At 37.6% G+C, this 19,029-nt stretch overlaps 1 protein-coding gene across 6 annotated transcripts in view; it reads left to right on the forward strand.

The window, feature by feature from the left end:
* FILIP1 (filamin A interacting protein 1) overlaps nucleotides 1-19,029 on the forward strand; it is a 228,872-nt gene that overhangs the window by 196,106 nt on the left and 13,737 nt on the right. For all 6 annotated transcript variants that reach the window (XM_074333213.2, XM_074333211.2, XM_074333214.2 and 3 more), the window contains one exon: nucleotides 14,556-17,361. In XM_074333213.2, coding sequence (XP_074189314.2) covers nucleotides 14,556-17,361 — 2,806 coding nt within the window. The remainder of the gene's footprint in view (nucleotides 1-14,555; nucleotides 17,362-19,029) is intronic.

Here is a 19,029-nt window from a genome sequence, read left to right on the forward strand (position 1 = left end):
TTAAAGTTCTGTGTTGGATGGAAAGAAGGGAAGTGATTCTGAGCCCTGAAAATTACATACTGTGTGATCTGTTCAGGGTTACAGCAAAAACTCAGATGACTCAGATGGGCTAATGTGATATTGTTATAGATGTGTGGGAGGAGTGTAGCGAAGCTAATATGGGTGGGACACTGCAGTTCCATAGAGCCCTAGCAATTGGTGTAGGGGTGGGAGGTTGGGCATGTGTACTTCTTACTGCCTGTTAACTTGGAGAAAGGGAGTAGTTACCAGAACCCTCAGTAACTGTATCTATAGGAAAGGGCTGCCTAACAGCGTCTATGGCCCTAAGTAGAAGAATGAAGCCAAATATCCAAGGCTCAGGAGGGAATTAATACCCCATGCTCCATTATCTCCTGTCTAGCTAAACTGGAAGCTAGAAGGAGCTGGTTAATACAATGTGTAAAGGTCAGCCTCCCAGAGCACAGAGCAGAATTGAGAATGGTGGAGAGAGTAATTGGAGAGGTAGATGGAAGTTATATTAACACAAAGGATAATGACCAGAAGTATCGCATTTTGTGATAGTAAATAATATACAAATGAACAGGTTGGTAATGTAGTGACTTCAATAGCAATGTTTTTCTGCAGCTATATGTAACAATGATTTCATCAAGTGAATTGGTGTCCCTATTCAAAAACACTTTCTACCAAGATGTTCAGAATCGTGATTTGCTTCCTCTCACAAGTTTATAAGAGAAAACCATACTAATTTTTCAAAGATGAGTAAGATTGAGATCTAAAAGAGAACATTTCAAAAAGTCATAATTCTAGAGAAGACCTAGATGTTTATCTTGCCCGTGCTGACTCTGCTGAGTCAAGTTTTTAAAAAAGACAGTTTTGCCTTCTCATGAAGTCAGTAGAGTCTTATGAAAAAATTGGACAATTGGTATATCATAACCACCTTCCTCAGATCCCACGTGGTACAACTTAGATCAATCGTCTAGATCGCGGTGCCAATGGGGCCAGTACGGTCAGGGCACTATCCTTCACAGTCACTCTTGTCAAGAAGCAGGAAAAATCTTATGTGTGCATCATTCTTTCTACCTTAACCTTCACGTTCAATCAGTCACCAAAACCAGACAATTCTATATCCTCATTATCCCTATCATCTCCTTGTATTATAATTGTGATCTTCGTTTAGTCTTTTTATTTTCTTAGAAAATTTCAATATTTTCGTAACTGGTCTCCCTGCCACTAGTCTCAACCTTCTATAATCCAATATAATCACATTGTCATCAGAAAAGTCTAATATCCAAATTTGATACTATCACTGTTCTTAAAGTCCTTTAGGAATTCTGTGTAACCCTCCTGATGGAGCCGGACTCCTAGGATGTCATCAAACCACTTGATGAGCTGACCTCCACCTTCTACTGGAATCTTATTTCTTGACATTCTCCTTCCTCCTGTCGTATTCTGACAGTGACTGTGCTATTTTGAAAGAGGTTCTGTTTTCTTGTGTTTGCATGCTCTTTTCCCTTTACAAGGTGTAGCATTTCCCCCGTTCTTTATCTGGATAACCTTTGTTTATTCATTTACTGGACAAATATTGATTGAGCACCTACTGCACGTGAGGCACATTATTAGGAGGCTGGTGTTCATCCATAGACCCTGCTCTTATGGAGCTTTTGCTCTATGGGGAGGTAGGGAGACAGACAATATCTAAGTAAACAAATAAATGAACCAGATGATTTCGGATAATCAGTGCCATGAAAGAAAGAAATAGAGTAATATGATGGAAAGTGGCTAGGGAAACTGTTTTCAATAAGCTGGTCAGCGAATGCCTCTCTGGGGAGGAGACATGTGAACTGAAACCTGAAGGATGAGAAAGAAGAGCTCATAGGACTGTGTATGGCTGTGCAGGTTGTAGCTTGCAGGGGCACTTGGGCAATGAGAGAGTAGGAGCTGAAATCCATTTCTCATTCAACATATCAAGCCAGGCACCCCAGCATGGGACTGGTTCCTTAGAGAGGAGGGGGACCCTTATCTACTTTCCCCAAAGGAGCCATGTGGCCTGCACTCCTGATAGTAGGGAAACAGTACTGGGAACAAAACTTGCAAAAGTTTTGAGCAACTCCTGCCTCCAAACACATCCCCATGTTTGTCCCTCACTAGCCTATACTGAAAACATAAATGGTACATTTTATATAACCTTGCAATTTATTTTTTTATTCTGAACAGCTAATACAAAATCTGACAATGGTGAGGCATTCAACCCATTTTTGTTGAATTATTGAGTGAATTAATGTATCATGGCTATATTTCTGTATGAGTCAGTGGACTTCATACTAGAGTGTGTGATCACAGAGCTTTTCAAAGAGCGATTTTCAAATATGGGTCTCCTGATGGGCAGCAGGCTATCAGAAAAAAAAAAATACTAATAATTGTTGCTATGGTTTTTGTGAACAAATGACAAATAATTTCCTAGACTTTAATTTCTACTATGACTGAGAGCTATTTACTAGTAATATACCTAGTGATTTATTTTGAAATATAGCATTTGTAATTGTAAATTAGCACGTTACTAGATTTTCTCAAAGACTAAGTCGGTGTTTTAAAGAGTATTCTGGCTACTACCAAATGTTGACAAACACTGAGCATATGTTCACCTGGTAGTAGGTGAATATAATCTCTGTGAAGAATAATCTGTTATTCATCATGAGCTTTTCATGGTTTTCAGTTGCTGCCATCTGTGATTTTTAAAGATGAATTACTATTGGTTAAACTTCATAATCCATTTAGTTTGCTATGGGTTGTGGGGCTAAGCCGCAGAGAGTCCATAATGAATATCCTTGGTTTATAATTTTCAACAACTGGACATCAAGGTACATCATCAAATTGCCTATTCTAGAGCAGAATTATACCTAATCCCCTCAAAATCTGATGCGGAGTAATAATTTATTTGTGATCATTTGCCTGGTGTGTGTGTGTCTGTGTGTGTTTGTATTATTTAAATTACTTGGATTACACTATCAAAGTAAATGTAATAAGATTAGTAGGTTATATTTAAATTTGTAGGATATAGTTTTATAATAGAAAATCATGTGTAAGGTCAGGGTCTTCTCTTACGATATAAAAGCAGTTTATGGAAGCTGCTAGCAAAAGAGTTTCCTGATTTTATTTTCTCTTCTTTCAATTTTTTGCTGCCAAGTTCTTTTTTTATTGTGAGAATAAATGAGGGAGGCCTCTGTTCCACTACACTGGGCCAGGGTCAAAAAGTTTGAGATTAGATGCTCGATAATGTGGTTGGTCTTCACAATAGGGAAAAGGAAAAAGTGTACAAAGATTTTTATAAACTCACCTCCAGTACTAAGAAACACAAAACAAAAAAACAAGCTCAAAAGTCTGTGTCCTATTGTGAAGGATCCACCCTTTCTTTATATATGAAAAATGACTATCCAGCATTCAGTGCTCAGGGCTGGACTAGGATGAGGCCAATGAGGGTTTCACCTTGGGCACAACATTGAAGGGGATGCCAACAACTCAGTACTCAAGATACACAATAATTTAATGCATTTTTCAAAAAATAAAAGTTAATGCAGAAAACCCGTAATGAACAAAATGTCAAAATTTCAAATGAGGACGGGATCTGACCCTGCAGCAGCACGACCCAGCCTTGCCCACTGCGCACTATTCCCAGCCCAGCGTAGTATATCGAGGACATGAGGTTAATTCTGGGTAATTACTATAATAGTCACTTCTTGAGGAACTGAGGTGATTTATGAAAAAGTAACACTTCCTGAGACATTTGTTAAAACCATGTCCTATCATGTTACCAAGCTGCTTAACTCTGTGCTATGCTCTAGTTGGGAAAAAATGCATTGTGATTAAATACTTTTAACTGCATGCAAGCTTGACTCTTTTGAGGTTCATTCATCTTTAATTACTATCATGCCCTTGCTAGTTTTCACCTGCCTTTTCTCTTGAAAGACAGAGAGGCATACATGCGGGGAGAGTTAGGGAAGAATATAATGAAAGGGAACAGAAATAGTGAGAAGAGAAATTAGCATGATCTGGCTGAGACACAAACCTAGGTGACTTTTAAGATGACATTAGTGTTTTAACATGAGGCCTCGTGGACTAAGATGGTGACAACTGACAACATCTAAAGGAAGCAAAGAGAAATTTGCTGCTCTGGGGCTAATGCTGATAAATTCGGAGAAATTATTGAAGTGGGAGTCTCAAGAAAGTTGGGGAAAAGAACTTGTGACTCTTGCATGGTTTACTTTCCAAGGAAGAGAAATGAGAATGGAGAGAGTTAGGTGTGGCCCTGAGCCTTTAGGAGCACAGAGTGACAGCTTTCCCACGGGAGTGTTATCTCAAGAGTGGTAACCAGGATAAGGTTAAAGAAACCCTCACTTCCCCCCCCCCCCCTTTTTGTCCTTATACTTTGAAAGGAAAGATAAATTTCTGTGAAACAGAACAAAGTGAGGACGCTTTTTCTAGCATAAGTTTGACAAAGCATCAAATGGATCCCAAAGAGGAGGAAAAAGTAAGTCTCTAACAAGCTTAATTTTATAAACATAGAAAGGAGCGAAAGAACCACCCACAATCACAGACAAATATGAGAGACACATGGCACTGTGTCAAATATGGAAAGTCAAAATATGACCCGACAGCAAAGCTGCTGAGACGTGGGGGTGGGGGTGGGGAAAGGAAGCTGAAGATTACAAAAGGGAGTTACAAAACATTATTATGGAAAATTTCAAAACATTTATAAAAATAAAGAGAATAGTATAATGAACCCTCATATACCCATCACTTAGCTTCAACAATCAATCAATGCATTCCCCATTCCCCTGGATTATTTTGATATAAATTCCATACATATCATTTTATTCATAAGTATTTCAATATGTATTTCTAAAAGGTAAGGTTTATTTTTAAAAATACTACCAAGATCTTTTATCATACCTAAAATTTAATAATATTATTTGTCCAATTGTCTCATTTAAAAAGTTATTTGGATAAGAATCCAAATAGATTACAGTTGGTTCATATGTCTTCTAGATTTCTTTTACTCTATAATTCCCCTCCCCCACTCTTTTTTCTTCTTACAGTTTATTTATTGAAGAAATAGGTTTTTTTTTTATCCTGTGTCATCCCCTACATTTTGAATTTTTTGATTGCATCATCACAATGTCATTTAGCATTTTTCTTGCCCCTGTCTTTCTTGTAAACCAGTAATTAGTTATAGGAGCTTGATCTGATTCATGTTCAGTTTTTTTGGTAAGAGTATTTCCTGGGTGGTATACCTATGTATACAATGTCTGGCTGTTTCTCTTTGGGGAGATATTGCCTATATGTACTATTTCATTGGGGACTGCAAACTTGTGTATTCAGTATTTATTTATTAATAATGATATTCTATAATTATTGATTAACTGTACTATTTCTATAAAGAAAAACAAAGAGCTTTAAAGTTAAGTGGGAACATGCTAATCTCACAGACACACACACACGAAGTTTGGACTGGCGATGTATTAATACATAATCTCAAAAATATATAAAAGATTAAAATGTTGATCCTGCCCTATCTATTTACTGTGCCCACTTCCCTGTTTCTCCTCCCTTTCACAATTAAGATCTCAAATAATTAGTCTCAGATATTTGTCTCCATTATTTTTCTCTTGTTTTTTTTTTTTCTGTCAGCTAAACTCTAATCTGTATTTTGTTCCCCAACTCCACTAAAACTGCTCATATGAAGTACTGATGATATCCATACTGATATGTTCAGTGGAAAAAGTTTTTAAAATTTGAATTTAAAAACATTTTTCTGTTCTCTCACTTGATCTCTCCAGAGTGTTTGGCGTCATGGACATGGCTTTTTTCTGCCCTCTCTAATGTGTGGCTTCCTGGATACACTCTTCCATCCTCAGTACATCTGTTGAATTTTTTTTATGCTTCTCTCTGCCCTCTTGGCATCTGGGAACGCACCGTTGCTGGATTCCCTCTTGTTTCCCAGGCTGTCCTTGCTCAGTTTCTCTCATTAAGTTCTTTGTGTTTTCTCATCTCATATCTTTTTTTCTGCTCTTACTCCTTTTTGTCTCTTATGTCTACATACTTCCTACTTATCTCCTCCTCTCTATGGCTTTAGATTGCATTGGTTCCCGGAGACTCCCACTAGGTATCTCCTGAACGCCAGGCTGACCAATAGGAATTTTACTTGTAGGTTCTCAGGAACCTCCAGTCAATGTGCCTTTTGGAAACCTCATTATCTCCCCTTCCAAGTGTGTTTCTGTTATATTACCCTACACGTGATAAGCACTGACATCAAACTAGTAACCCTGGCCAGAAGCTGGAGGTTCTGTCCAAATTTCTCTCCCTCCATCCTTAGTCAGTCTGTCACCAAACCCTATGACTTCTGTCTCATAAAAATCACCATGTCCCCCACCCCCACCCCATGCCCCCTTCTCCTTTCTCAATGACATGATTTTAGTTCAGACTCCATTACATTTCTCACTTCCTGCTTTTGTAGCTTCCTAGCTAATGTGTGGCTTCCTGGATACACTCTTCCATCCTCAGTACATCTGTTGAATTTCCTCATATTCTGAATTCAAAGCTCAGATTCATCCTCTTAGCCCACGGGGTGCTTTGTTAAGCTTGTCCTTCCTTTCTAGCCTCATTTCCCCACCTCTGTCCCTATAGGTACCCTTCATTTCAGTTGAGCTGCCTGCTGTGCCTTGAAAATGTCTCCTATTTCCCAGTTCTGTGCTTTTCTGTGCTGTTTCCATTAGGCTCTTATTTTAGGCTTTGCAGGCCACATACAATGTCTGCCAAATATTCGTCTTTGTTATGTTTTACAACCCTTTAAAAATGTTAAGAATCATTCTTACCTAGAGGGCTGTACAAATACTGGCCTTAATCTAGATTTGGCCCACAGAAAACAGTTTGCTACTCCCGCATCTAGAGTGCCCTTTCCTTGCCTTCTTCCACTTACCCAGCTATGACTGATTGCTAAGACTCAGGTTAAGAGTCACCTCCTCCCGGAAGCCTCTCTCACTCCCTTTCCCTGGTATAACTTAGTTGTCTTTCCTATATGCATCCTCTGCATATCTTTATCTCTTTATGTGTGTCATTTCATTTAGTCTTCACAACAGCCCCTTGAGGGTACTTTCATTTCCTCCATTTTGTAGATGAGAAAGCAGAGGCACAAAGGATAAAAGAATTTATTTAAGTTCATTTGAATCTCAACAAGACTGTTGAGAAGGCCTTTTGTGATAGTCTTCAACAAATATGTAAATAGCTCACCATGGACTATGGTTTGGGTGCTAGAGCCACAGCAGGGAACAAAATACACAAAATTCCTCCTTTTATGGTGGTTCCATTTTAGAGAAGAAAGACGGTCAATTAAAAAAAGAATAAATAAAATGTATAGTGTATTTGATGGTAGTAAGTACTAAGGAGAAGGAAATAGGAAGTTTTACCATGAAGTGCACAAGATAAAATAGGGAGGGCAAAGAAACCCTTCATGAGAAAGTGACGTTTGTGCCAAGATTAGAAGGAAATGAGGGCTTGATCTCTTAGAATATCTGAAGAGTGAGAGTAAGGGTTTTCAGAGATGAAGTCAGAGAGGTAAGGGGAAGGTGACAATGTAGGGCCTCTGCGGACATTGTGATGATTTGGCTTCACCGAGATTCAAATGGGAAGCTAGTGAAGGCTTGGAGCACAGGATGACATAATCTGATTTACCCTTTGTTAAGGATTACTGGCTTCGGGCAGAGAATAAATAGACTGAGGGTGAGCAAGAGAGGAAGCTGAAGTCAGATTCGGTGGCTATTGCAATAATCCAGATGAGAGATGATGGTAGTTTGGCCTGGTGTGATAGCAGTGGAGGAGGTGAGAAGTAATTACATTTGGGATATATTTTGAAGACAGAGTTGACAAGATTTGCTGAAGAATTGAATGTGGGGATGTGAGAGAAAGAGAGGACTCTAGATTTTGGGCAGAACCATCTAGAAGAATTTGGTTGTAGTTGACTGACATGAGGAAGGTGTGGTTGGGACAGGTTCTTAGGCGAGGACTGGGAGTGCAGAAGAGATGAGGAATACAGCCCAGTGGGTTCCTAGCTAATTGAATGACAACGTCCTTGCTACTGAATGGATTGATGTCAGCAGGAGGGCTATCTTGAGAGTGTTTGAAGGGCTCTGTGCACTGACCTGTCTTTTTTTTAATGATAGGGGTCATTTTGCCATTGACACAATGCTTGACATAAGCTGATGTATATTGGGTGACAAGACAGAGTTCCAGGATAGACTGAATCAAGCAAGATGAAGTAAACCTAAATAAATGCAAAGTCTTGCAAATTTTTACCATTAAAGCAACATCTATTTGAGGAATAGCATTGTTGTTAAAAGCACATTGATTGTGGTCAAACAGATCTGGTCCAAAATCTCAACTTTCCCCTTCTTAGTCCTGTTCCCTTGCTTAAGTCAAATAACTTCCCTATTTATAAAATGGCATAGTAATGTCTTGCTCAAAGGGTTGTTATGAAAATGAAATGAAATAATAAAGTACTTACGTTGCCTAGGATGGAATAAGTAGCTGGCAAATACGATGTTTTATTTTCAAAGACCTCTATTTCTATCATTTATTTACTTTTTAAAATTAAGCATTAGCAAAAATTGGAGTTTGGGGTGGACTTTTAAAAACCTCCGGAAATAATATTAGGACTAGTGGTTTTCTAGTACCTGAAACATTATTTCCCCAGAACGTGTTTTCTTGTCAGCCTCTCCAATCCTACCTGAAAATGTTAGCGTTCTTCTCTTTATCTTTCCAACTTCTGCTTTTGCTTCTTTCTGCCATAAGATTAATAATCTATTTTATGTTTTCTATAATATCTTAAATCATTCTTTTATAATATTTGTTTATAATTTTCCCCCTTTATCTGACATCTTAGGATACTTTCTAGGACTTTTAATATTATTTTTCTCATTATATTTTTTATTGAGAAATTTAAATATGATAAAATTCACCAATTTTAATTTTACAATTTAATGAATCTTGACATATGTATATGCCATAAACAATCAGAACATTTGGGCCTACACTTTTAAAGTCTTTCAGTTGAAAATAATTTGTTTCTTAACCAGTTTATAAATGACAAACTGAAAAATCTATTATACCATTTACTTGTCTTCCTTTTGGCCTTTAAATAAGATAAAATGTTGGCAGAAAATGAACAACTTGCCAAGAATAAATTTGATTTCAGGATACTTAGGGCTCTGCCTGTAACTGCTGATGAGAATCATGGTACTAATTTATCTTCTTACTTTTGGTCTTCTGGTCTGTTTCCTTGTTATGCTAATATGCTTAGAATCAGGCCATGGTTGAAGAATGGTGATATGGGCAGATAGGAGAGTGAAGAGGAGGTGGTAAGACCAATTGGCACATGCAACATCAAAACCCTCTTATTTCACTCCTTAAATAGCATAATTACATGGAAATGGGGCCCAGTAATGCAAATTAATTGCTTACAGCGCAAAATAAAAATGTAACTGTTAGGAAATTATTTGAAAAAGAGAAATAATATGCCATAGTCATTATGTTTTCTGAATAGTTACATGATAATGCTTCTGAATGCTTGTTTAATATTAATGAGGATTTTCAGAAACGGAATTAAAAAGCTGCCTGAAGTAGAATGCTAAGTTGATTGGGGAGGTAAATAAGGAGAGACCAGCACCCTCTTTCTTTGGAGCTCCTGTGTCGCTCTGTGAGTTCTCTCCTTGTACCTCTGCTCTTATATGTCTTGTCAGGCCTTCAGTATCTCCTCTTCATTCTTTTTACCCCTTATTTTAGGGCCTTTCCAAAAAATTGTTTTCTCCATCCTTTCCTTTTTCTCGTTCTCCGTAGTTTCTCTTTTGGAGATCACATTTATTTCCGTGTATGAGGGAATATCACTTCCCTTATTCAAATAAAAACTCAAGAATTACCAAGCTTTTAGCACCGTAAGAGTTTCTACATAGGGAAGGATGGCTGACAAAACAGCCCCAAGTTCTCCTGTGACTTTCCTTCCTCTTGCGATTTCTCTCACTTTAGTCTCACTATTTCCTCCCACTAGACCCCAGATGTGTGCTACATTAGAGTTCTTGTCCAACTGTGGATAAAGTCCTTTCTCTTGTTTTTCTGTAGCAGAGGTTAGAACTTTTCTTTTGTTTTTTTTTAAGAACTAAAACAAACAAAGGACACATGCAAAAAGAACACTAGAACTTAAGAGAGAGACACAGAAAGCCTTAATTCAGCTTGGTCTATAAAATGTTGTTTAGGGTTCTAATATTCACATAAGCATTTTATAGGTTATGTAGAGGTTGTTCATCGTGCAGTACTAAAAACAGAAAGTAAGGGATACCTTCCCAGTCCACATAGAGAGGACTCCCTCTCTCATTTGAGGTTTCCCACTTCAGAGCTACAACTCTTCTCTAGGAGACTGATGACTAGAATAACTACATTTTTTAAAGAAAGGCCATTGCTTACTACATCAGAGACATTCGTCATCTAATAGCCACTATTAATATCAAATTACTGGCCTAGTGACAATCATAATATACGTTCAACAAAAATTTAGACTCAGCTCAGCATTGTAAGGGACTTCAGTTCTCACGTCTCTGTATAGGTGACTTGAGCTGTATTTCTAACTCAAGCTTGTTTATTTATTCTTTCTTTTATTAATCCATTCAGTCCATATTTCTTGAGCATCTCTTATGTGTCAGGCATTGTGATGGGGGTAAACAAGACAGACCCATAGCAGGTACCCTCATGGAACTTGCATTAACAGAGGTAGGCAGACATTAAAAAATTATAAGTTGATAAATGTTATAAAGGAAGGCTGTAGGATATTATGAGAATCTATAAAAAGATCTCACTTAATCAGGTAGGTTAGGGAAGGCTTCCTGGAGGAAGAGACATTTAAATGAGACTTGAAGGTTAAAAAATCAACCAGGTATGTTCAGAGTGAAAGGAGCAGGAAAAAAATACTGAGAGAAGGCTCAGCATATGTATGGAATGTTAGCAGCTTTGATAATAAGGAAGAGATTGACTTGAGATGAACCTGCCAAGGTGTTAAAGAATTAAATCATGCTGGGCTATGTTATGAATTTCATACCTCTATTCTTAGAGCGATAGGAAGACATGGAAAGCCAAGGAGTGGCATGATCATATGTGCATTTGGGTGAAATAATAATAATAATAATAATAATAATAATAAAAGATAGCTAAAACTACATTTACTATGGTCTGGCTCTGTTGTAAGTGCTTTCTGTATATTAATTGATATGCACTTCACACAGACCCTATGAATCAAGTACTATTTTGATGCCCAATTTATCAATGAGGAAATTGAAGTATATAGATAGATTACATAACTTGTCCAAGGTCATACAACTAACAAGCAGCAATGCTGACATTGTGAGGCGAGCATTCAGGAGGCTGTTGCAGAATTATCAGCCAAAGAGAAGGGCTTGCACTAGAGTAACAACAGTGGAGAGGCATTAGGATAATGGGTTAAGATGTATATGGGCTGTAAAATTTATAAGATTTATCTCCAAAGCACTACATTTCTAACTGCTTGATATACTTTTAAAAAATGTTTTTTTTTAATTTTATCATGGTAAGAACACTTAACATGAGACTTATCCTCTTAACAAAAATTTAAATGTACAATACAGTATTATTAATGATTGCCTGGTATACTTTTCAACTTGACTGTCTTGCTGTTGCCTCAATTTTCTACCAATACTCTTTCTAGCCTATTTTTCATATTCCTGTTAGAGGTATAATTACTTTCAATAATTCAGACCCAAAGCATTGAAAGAATTTTTTTTCTGTCTCTCTTTCTCTTCCTCCCAGTGAGTGAGCAGTCACAAAACCCAGGCCAAGTTACCTTTTACAAAGTCTTCACAATTCATCTCATCCTTCCCATCCTCAATGCCCTGCCTGTAGAAATTGGAATACAGATCTATTTACTCAGAACACTATTGGCAAGCTGTCCCCACTGAGCCACCCAAATTTACCATAGTCCTAGATTTAACCCTCAGCTATACCAACTGAGAAACTGGATTTGGGGAGAATGCAGAGAATGGGCCATGTTTTGCTGTAACTAAGAGATGGGATGGTTTAAGATGTGATAGAATAGAAAACAGAGAGAGCTTAATGGAGCTAGTAAAAGAGAAATAATCACAGCTAAGACTTGAAAAATGTGGTTTTCTAGAAGCCAAATTCCTTTTACGGTCATGCTCTAGCTCACAGGATTTCCTACTGATCAGAAAGCCTTTTAATTTTCTCTGGCTGAAACATCAGGATCCCAGGTTTTACTATCAAAGATATGATAATGAGTTTAAAAGACTTACGGATTAAACACAAAAAAAGCATTAGACAGACTTTTCAGGTGGAGAGAATAGCGTACTTTAGTTCTTATATTTGTTTTTGCATTTTGTCACATCCATGTATTCAGTCTATGTATCAGTCACTTCTGCTAGTTCAGTCTTCAGAGCCGTCCTATGACAGACTATTAATGCATATGCCTCATTCCTTCCCTTACAGCTGAGAAAACTGAGGTCAGAGTTTCAGTGACTGGCCAGAGGTTACACAGTTAGAAAACGGCAGAACCAGAATACAGGTTCCTCCATGTCTGACTTCAAAGCCTATGTTTCAGCCACTCCCATCCACTGCCTCTAATAGCAGAGAGGCACAGGATATTTAAACAAGTATCTTGAGAAGTTTTCACCTTTAAGCTTAGAGTTGAAAGCATTGGTGTTTTCAGTGAATTTGTCTCCGACAATCTAATTAAGTTCAAAGAATTTGAAAAATCCCCTCAAGTCTTTCCTATTCTATAGTTCTGTGACATTATTTCAGTTGTTTGACTCCAAATAAAAAGAGAACATGATCAACAATTCCCCTTTTACATATGTGAGAACCACATTTAGTGAAGCTATTAGAGTATTGCTCATGTAAGTCTATAGAATTTGAAAACAATCTTTTTCTACCATTTTAGGAATAAAATCACAATGGGTTTTGGAAGTTACGCATTTAGTTAATAGATGGTTAGATACAAGGATATATTTTATAAAATTAATTCCGTAAAAGAAATCTTAATGACATCATCAGAGCCATTTTTATAGTAATTATCTGACACTGGATTTGATTATGAAGAGCTTTTATGTATATGTCCAGTCATTTCTTACACAATGCAGTGTGAGACTATTAACTTCTATTTACTTGACTCACAGCTGATCTAGTCATAAATGTGACATAAATCATTCAGAATAAATAAGCTACAAAATATATTGAAATAAAAAATATATGCTTAAGAACATTTTTAATGTACATTAAGTACATTCAGGTCTTAGCTGTGATTATTAAACCAATACATGTTAGTGGTTGTTTATAACTTGCTTCTCTTATAAACACATTTTTACACTTATATGCTGAATATGGTTATTATTTTAACTTTGTTTTTATGTGTAATTGAAAATAACTATTAAGAATTGGTGCAAATTAGCTGACCAACACAAGGCTAGTAAATAGTTACTCTGGCTTACTTATAGTTCTACATAAACATAATAGAGAAAATGCATTTCATACATGTGAAACATAGTAATTCCTGTGGCTGCAACTTTTTTGTATTAATAGTAATTCAGATTTCCTCCCTAACCTAGCTCTTTAGTTAAAAAAAAATAAAAAAATGTTTAAATCAGAAAACTGAGAGAAAATCCTGTGCCAGTTCTGGTGTTAACTAAAATCAGTTTATGTAGATCAGCTTTCTATCACAAAGCTCATCTCACCTTGTTCCCAGTGATAGCTGCATACAAAATAAAAACTCCAAAGGTTCTTCTTTTCTGGGCCTTCTCTTTCATTTAAAGTCAATTTCTCTTTTGAAGTCATATGAGGCAGAGGTGAAGACGAGGATTCTCTAGCCCGATGGCCTGAGTTTGAATCCAAGCACTGCCACTTGCTGACTGTGAGACCTGTGGCAGGTTCTGTGTCTCATTTTCCTCATGGGGATGACACTTGCATAGGATTGCCATGAGGATAAGATACTTCTAGTGCCTAGAATACAGAAAGCACTATATAAATAGTCATTATTTTTGTACAACCTAAGTTTTATTCAATGGCCATGTTATTGAAATATAATATATGTGCAGAAAGGAACTATCATAAGTGTTCAGCTTACTGAAATTTTATAAGCTGAACAATCCTGTGTAACCTGCACATAAATCATGAAACTGGTACCTTAAAAGCGCTCTTCATGTCCCCTTCTTGCCACTACCCCTCTCTAAGGGTGACCAACATCCTGACTTCTGATTAGTTTCATTAATGACTATTTGTTCAACCTTGATATTGCAGCAATTGATAAGGGATTTATTGTAATGGGATTTTATTTTGATTTAATATCTAAGACAAACCTACTTGCTGATTAATGTTTTAATATGTATTATAATAAATATATTGCATATAAATAGAATATATATAGTATAATATGTAATATGACAACAAGATGTAATACTTTAATGTATTTGGTTTTATAGGTTGAAAAAGCTCCTTGAACAAGAAAAGGCTTACCAAGCCCGCAAAGAAAAGGAAAATGCTAAGCGGCTCAATAAATTAAGAGACGAGCTTGTAAAACTCAAGTCCTTTGCACTCATGCTGGTGGATGAAAGACAAATGCATATTGAGCAACTTGGCCTGCAAAGCCAGAAAGTACAGGATCTTACTCAGAAACTGAGGGAAGAAGAAGAAAAGCTCAAATCCATTACTGCCAAATCCAAAGAAGACAGGCAGAAATTGCTCAAGTTAGAAGTGGATTTTGAACACAAAGCTTCGAGGTTTTCCCAAGAGCATGAAGAGATGAACGCTAAGTTGGCTAATCAAGAATCTCACAACAGGCAACTTCGACTCAAGCTGGTGGGCTTAACTCAGAGAATTGAGGAGCTAGAGGAGACCAACAAAAATCTCCAAAAGGCAGAGGAAGAACTTCAGGAATTAAGAGACAAAATTGCCAAAGGGGAATGTGGCAACTCCAGCCTTATGGCAGAAGTCGAAAATCTCCGGAAGCGAGTGCTTGAAATGGAGGGTAAAGATGAGGAGATCACGAAAACAGAATCCCAGTGCAGGGAATTGAGGAAGAAGTTGCAAGAGGAAGAACATCATAGCAGGGAGCTCAGACTTGAAGTTGAGAAGTTACAGAAGAGAATGTCAGAGCTGGAGAAATTGGAAGAGGCATTTAGCAAAAGTAAATCTGAATGCACCCAGCTACATTTAAATCTGGAGAGAGAGAAGAACTTAACTAAAGATCTGCTAAATGAATTGGAGGTGGTCAAGAGTCGAGTTAAAGAACTGGAATGTTCTGAAAGTAGACTGGAAAAGGCTGAATTAAGCCTAAAAGATGATCTTACAAAGTTGAAGTCATTTACTGTGATGCTGGTTGATGAAAGGAAAAATATGATGGAAAAAATAAAGCAAGAAGAGAGAAAAGTGGATGGACTTAATAAAAATTTTAAGGTGGAACAAGGAAAAGTTATGGATGTAACTGAAAAGCTAATCGAAGAAAGTAAGAAGCTTTTAAAGCTGAAATCTGAAATGGAGGAAAAAGTATACAATTTGACAAAAGAGAGAGATGAGTTAATAGGCAAATTGAAAAGTGAAGAAGAAAAATCGTCTGAATTAAGTTGCAATGTTGACTTATTAAAGAAGAGACTTGATGGAATAGAGGAAGTGGAAAGAGAAATAACAAGAGGAAGGTCTCGAAAAGGGCCTGAGCTCTCCTGCCCAGAAGATAACAAGATTAAGGAACTAACACTTGAAATTGAGAGACTGAAGAAACGTCTCCAGCAACTGGAGGTGGTCGAAGGAGATTTGATGAAGACGGAGGATGAGTATGACCAACTGGAGCAGAAATTTAGAACTGAGCAGGATAAGGCTAACTTTCTCTCTCAACAACTAGAGGAGATAAAGCACCAAATCGCCAAGAATAAAGCCATAGAGAAAGGTGAGGCTGTGAGCCAGGAAGCTGAGTTGAGACACAGATTTCGGTTGGAAGAAGCTAAAAGTCGAGACTTAAAAGCTGAAGTTCAAGCTCTTAAAGAGAAGATTCATGAATTAATGAACAAAGAAGATCAACTCTCTCAGCTCCAAGTGGATTATTCTGTCCTTCAACAAAGATTTATGGAAGAGGAAAATAAGAACAAAAACATGGGACAGGAGGTCCTCAATCTGACCAAAGAGTTGGAGCTTTCTAAGCGCTATAGCCGAGCTCTAAGACCCAGTATGAATGGAAGAAGAATGGTAGATATACCAGTGATGTCAACTGGAGTACAAACTGATGCTGTCAGTAATGAGGGAGCAGAGGAAGAAACACCAGCAGTATTTATACGGAAATCCTTTCAAGAAGAGAATCATATCATGAGTAATCTTCGACAGGTAGGATTGAAAAAACCTATGGAACGATCCTCTGTTCTAGACAGGTATCCTCCAGCAGCAAATGAGCTCACTATGAGAAAGTCTTGGATTCCATGGATGAGAAAAAGGGAAAATGGGCCCTCGATCACTCAAGAGAAAGGGCCTCGAACAAATTCCAGTCCAGGGCACCCAGGAGAGCTGGTTCTTTCACCAAAACAGGGTCAGCCCCTGCATATTCGAGTGACACCAGACCATGAGAACAGTACTGCAACTTTGGAGATAACAAGCCCAACATCTGAAGAATTTTTTTCCAGTACCACGGTCATTCCTACATTAGGGAATCAGAAACCAAGGATAACCATTATTCCATCACCAAACATTATGTCTCAAAAACCAAAAAGTGGAGATAGTACTCTCTGTACAGAACGAGCCATGTCCCCAGTCACAATTACCACCTATTCCAGAGAGAAGACTCCAGAAAGTGGCAGAGGTACATTTGCAGACAGGCCCACATCCCCCATTCAGATAATGACAGTGTCTACATCAGCAGCCCCGGCTGAGATTGCAGTCTCTCCCGAATCCCAGGAAATGCCCATGGGAAGGACTGTCCTGAAAGTCACCCCAGAAAAACAGACTGTTCCAACTCCAATACGGAAATACAACTCCAATGCCAATATCATAACCACAGAAGACAATAAAATTCACATTCACTTAGGTTCTCAGTTTAAACGATCCCCTGGGACTTCAGCTGAAGGAGCAAGTCCAGTTATTACTGTCCGACCTGTCAACGTGACAGCTGAAAAGGAGGTTTCCACGGGCACTGTCCTTCGCTCTCCCAGGAACCACCTCTCGTCACGACCCGGTGCGAACAAAGTGACAAGCACTATCACCATAACACCAGTCACAACCTCATCTACTCGAGGAACCCAGTCAGTGGTGAGTAGATGTTCCAAAGTGCAGGCTGACAGAGGGAGGAAGAAGTGAGTAGTGAGAATAACACAATACCCAAAATAAAACAAAAAGCACACGCCTCTTGCTCTACGTGAACCCACTAGCAGAAGTTTCTTAGAGGATTAGTTACACCAAGAAATGAAAACAAAAAGTGGCCTAATGTTTTAATAAATTGAACTAATTTTCAGGGAAAATTTTTGTCATGTAAGTTATGGAGACCCCAAAAATACTTGTAAAGATGGCCTCTTTGTAATGTCAGCATGTAGTGATAATGTTCAAAATTTGATTTTTATGTTTAAAATACTTTTAAAAATGGAGAGTGGGGAGAAATGGTCAATATGCAATAAAAAGTAAAACTGCCCCTGGGTTATATTTCTATAACCTAAAATATTCAATATGTGATCATGTGTGGCCATAGCCATATTTTTCCAAAAATGAAATTAAAGGATTTTATGTTTTAAAAGTAAAAAGAAAGTAGTTTATATGTCTAAACATTATTTTTTATTAATAGTATCTTGCAAAGAGCAAGTGCTTGATAAATATTTGGTAACCAGGTGGAAGGCTAAATGAATGACTGTAAAAAAGCTGTCCCAAGTATAAAATCCGGAGCTTAAAAATAAATTCTATTTTTCGAAACACTTCCAGTGATTGTCGTCAGTTATTGAAGACAGATTAGTAATTGAAATTATAGAGAATCATGTACTATTTAGGTATTAATTTAAACTAATAGACTAGAAATTATGATTCCTAGACTCTGAACAAATTCTGCAGCATATATTGGAATCTCTTAAGAAAGACAGGAAGCTTATTATGTAAGTATAGAACCTATGGCTTATTTTCCCATATCTTCAATATAATTTACTTTTAATTCTCTGAGTTCAAACATAGACTCAAAAAGTGTGAATTACTAACCGCTTTGCCAGTAAGACTTTTCATTATCGGCTCTCTGAGAGCCAAATAGCACTCAGAATTGCGCACCCTTCTCAAATGGTTCAATATTGCTTTTTAGGCAACAGAGAGCAAGAACTTCAATTTCTATAAGAAGACAGAGGAGGTATAAGTTGTTGTAATTTAGAGTAGCTTTTTTTGCTGGAACACCTTATTACCATTGTAAGGGGCAGATCAACATAGCTTTACCTTCTGTCAACAGTTTTGACTACGGATTAAACCCCATACACAAATAGGATTTCAAAACAGTTAAAATTTCTAAGGTCTGAATCATGGCCCACCTACATCAGATATATCAAATCCCATAAAATCTAGGACAACAAAAAGTTTGGGACACCCCTCTGAGAAATTGAATAATGAGGCTAGTTCATTTTGCACATTTATTCGTTCAACATTTATTGAGTGTCAGCTACTCTTTAGGCACTGGGTTAGGTGATGACCGCAAAGAAGACCTTTAGAAGTTCTCAGCTAACTAGGAGACTCAGGATTGGAACCTACTTAGTGGTTGCATGGTAAAGGTATGTACATATGAACCACCAGAGAAGTCTTCACAGAGGAGGAGGTTTTCCCAGATAATGAGAGATTTTTGAGAAGGAAAGGGGAAGGAGTATGTAGAGAGAGCAGCGTGTGCAAAGATATGACCATGTGAAGGAGGTTGGCACATTTGGGGAAGGGCGAGCAGGCTCCCTGTGCTGCAGCAGCTGG

Source organism: Rhinolophus sinicus, chromosome 2 (genome assembly GCF_057876585.1).
Source record: "Rhinolophus sinicus isolate RSI-liver-muscle chromosome 2, RSI-T2T, whole genome shotgun sequence".
Lineage (NCBI taxonomy): Eukaryota > Metazoa > Chordata > Mammalia > Chiroptera > Rhinolophidae > Rhinolophus > Rhinolophus sinicus.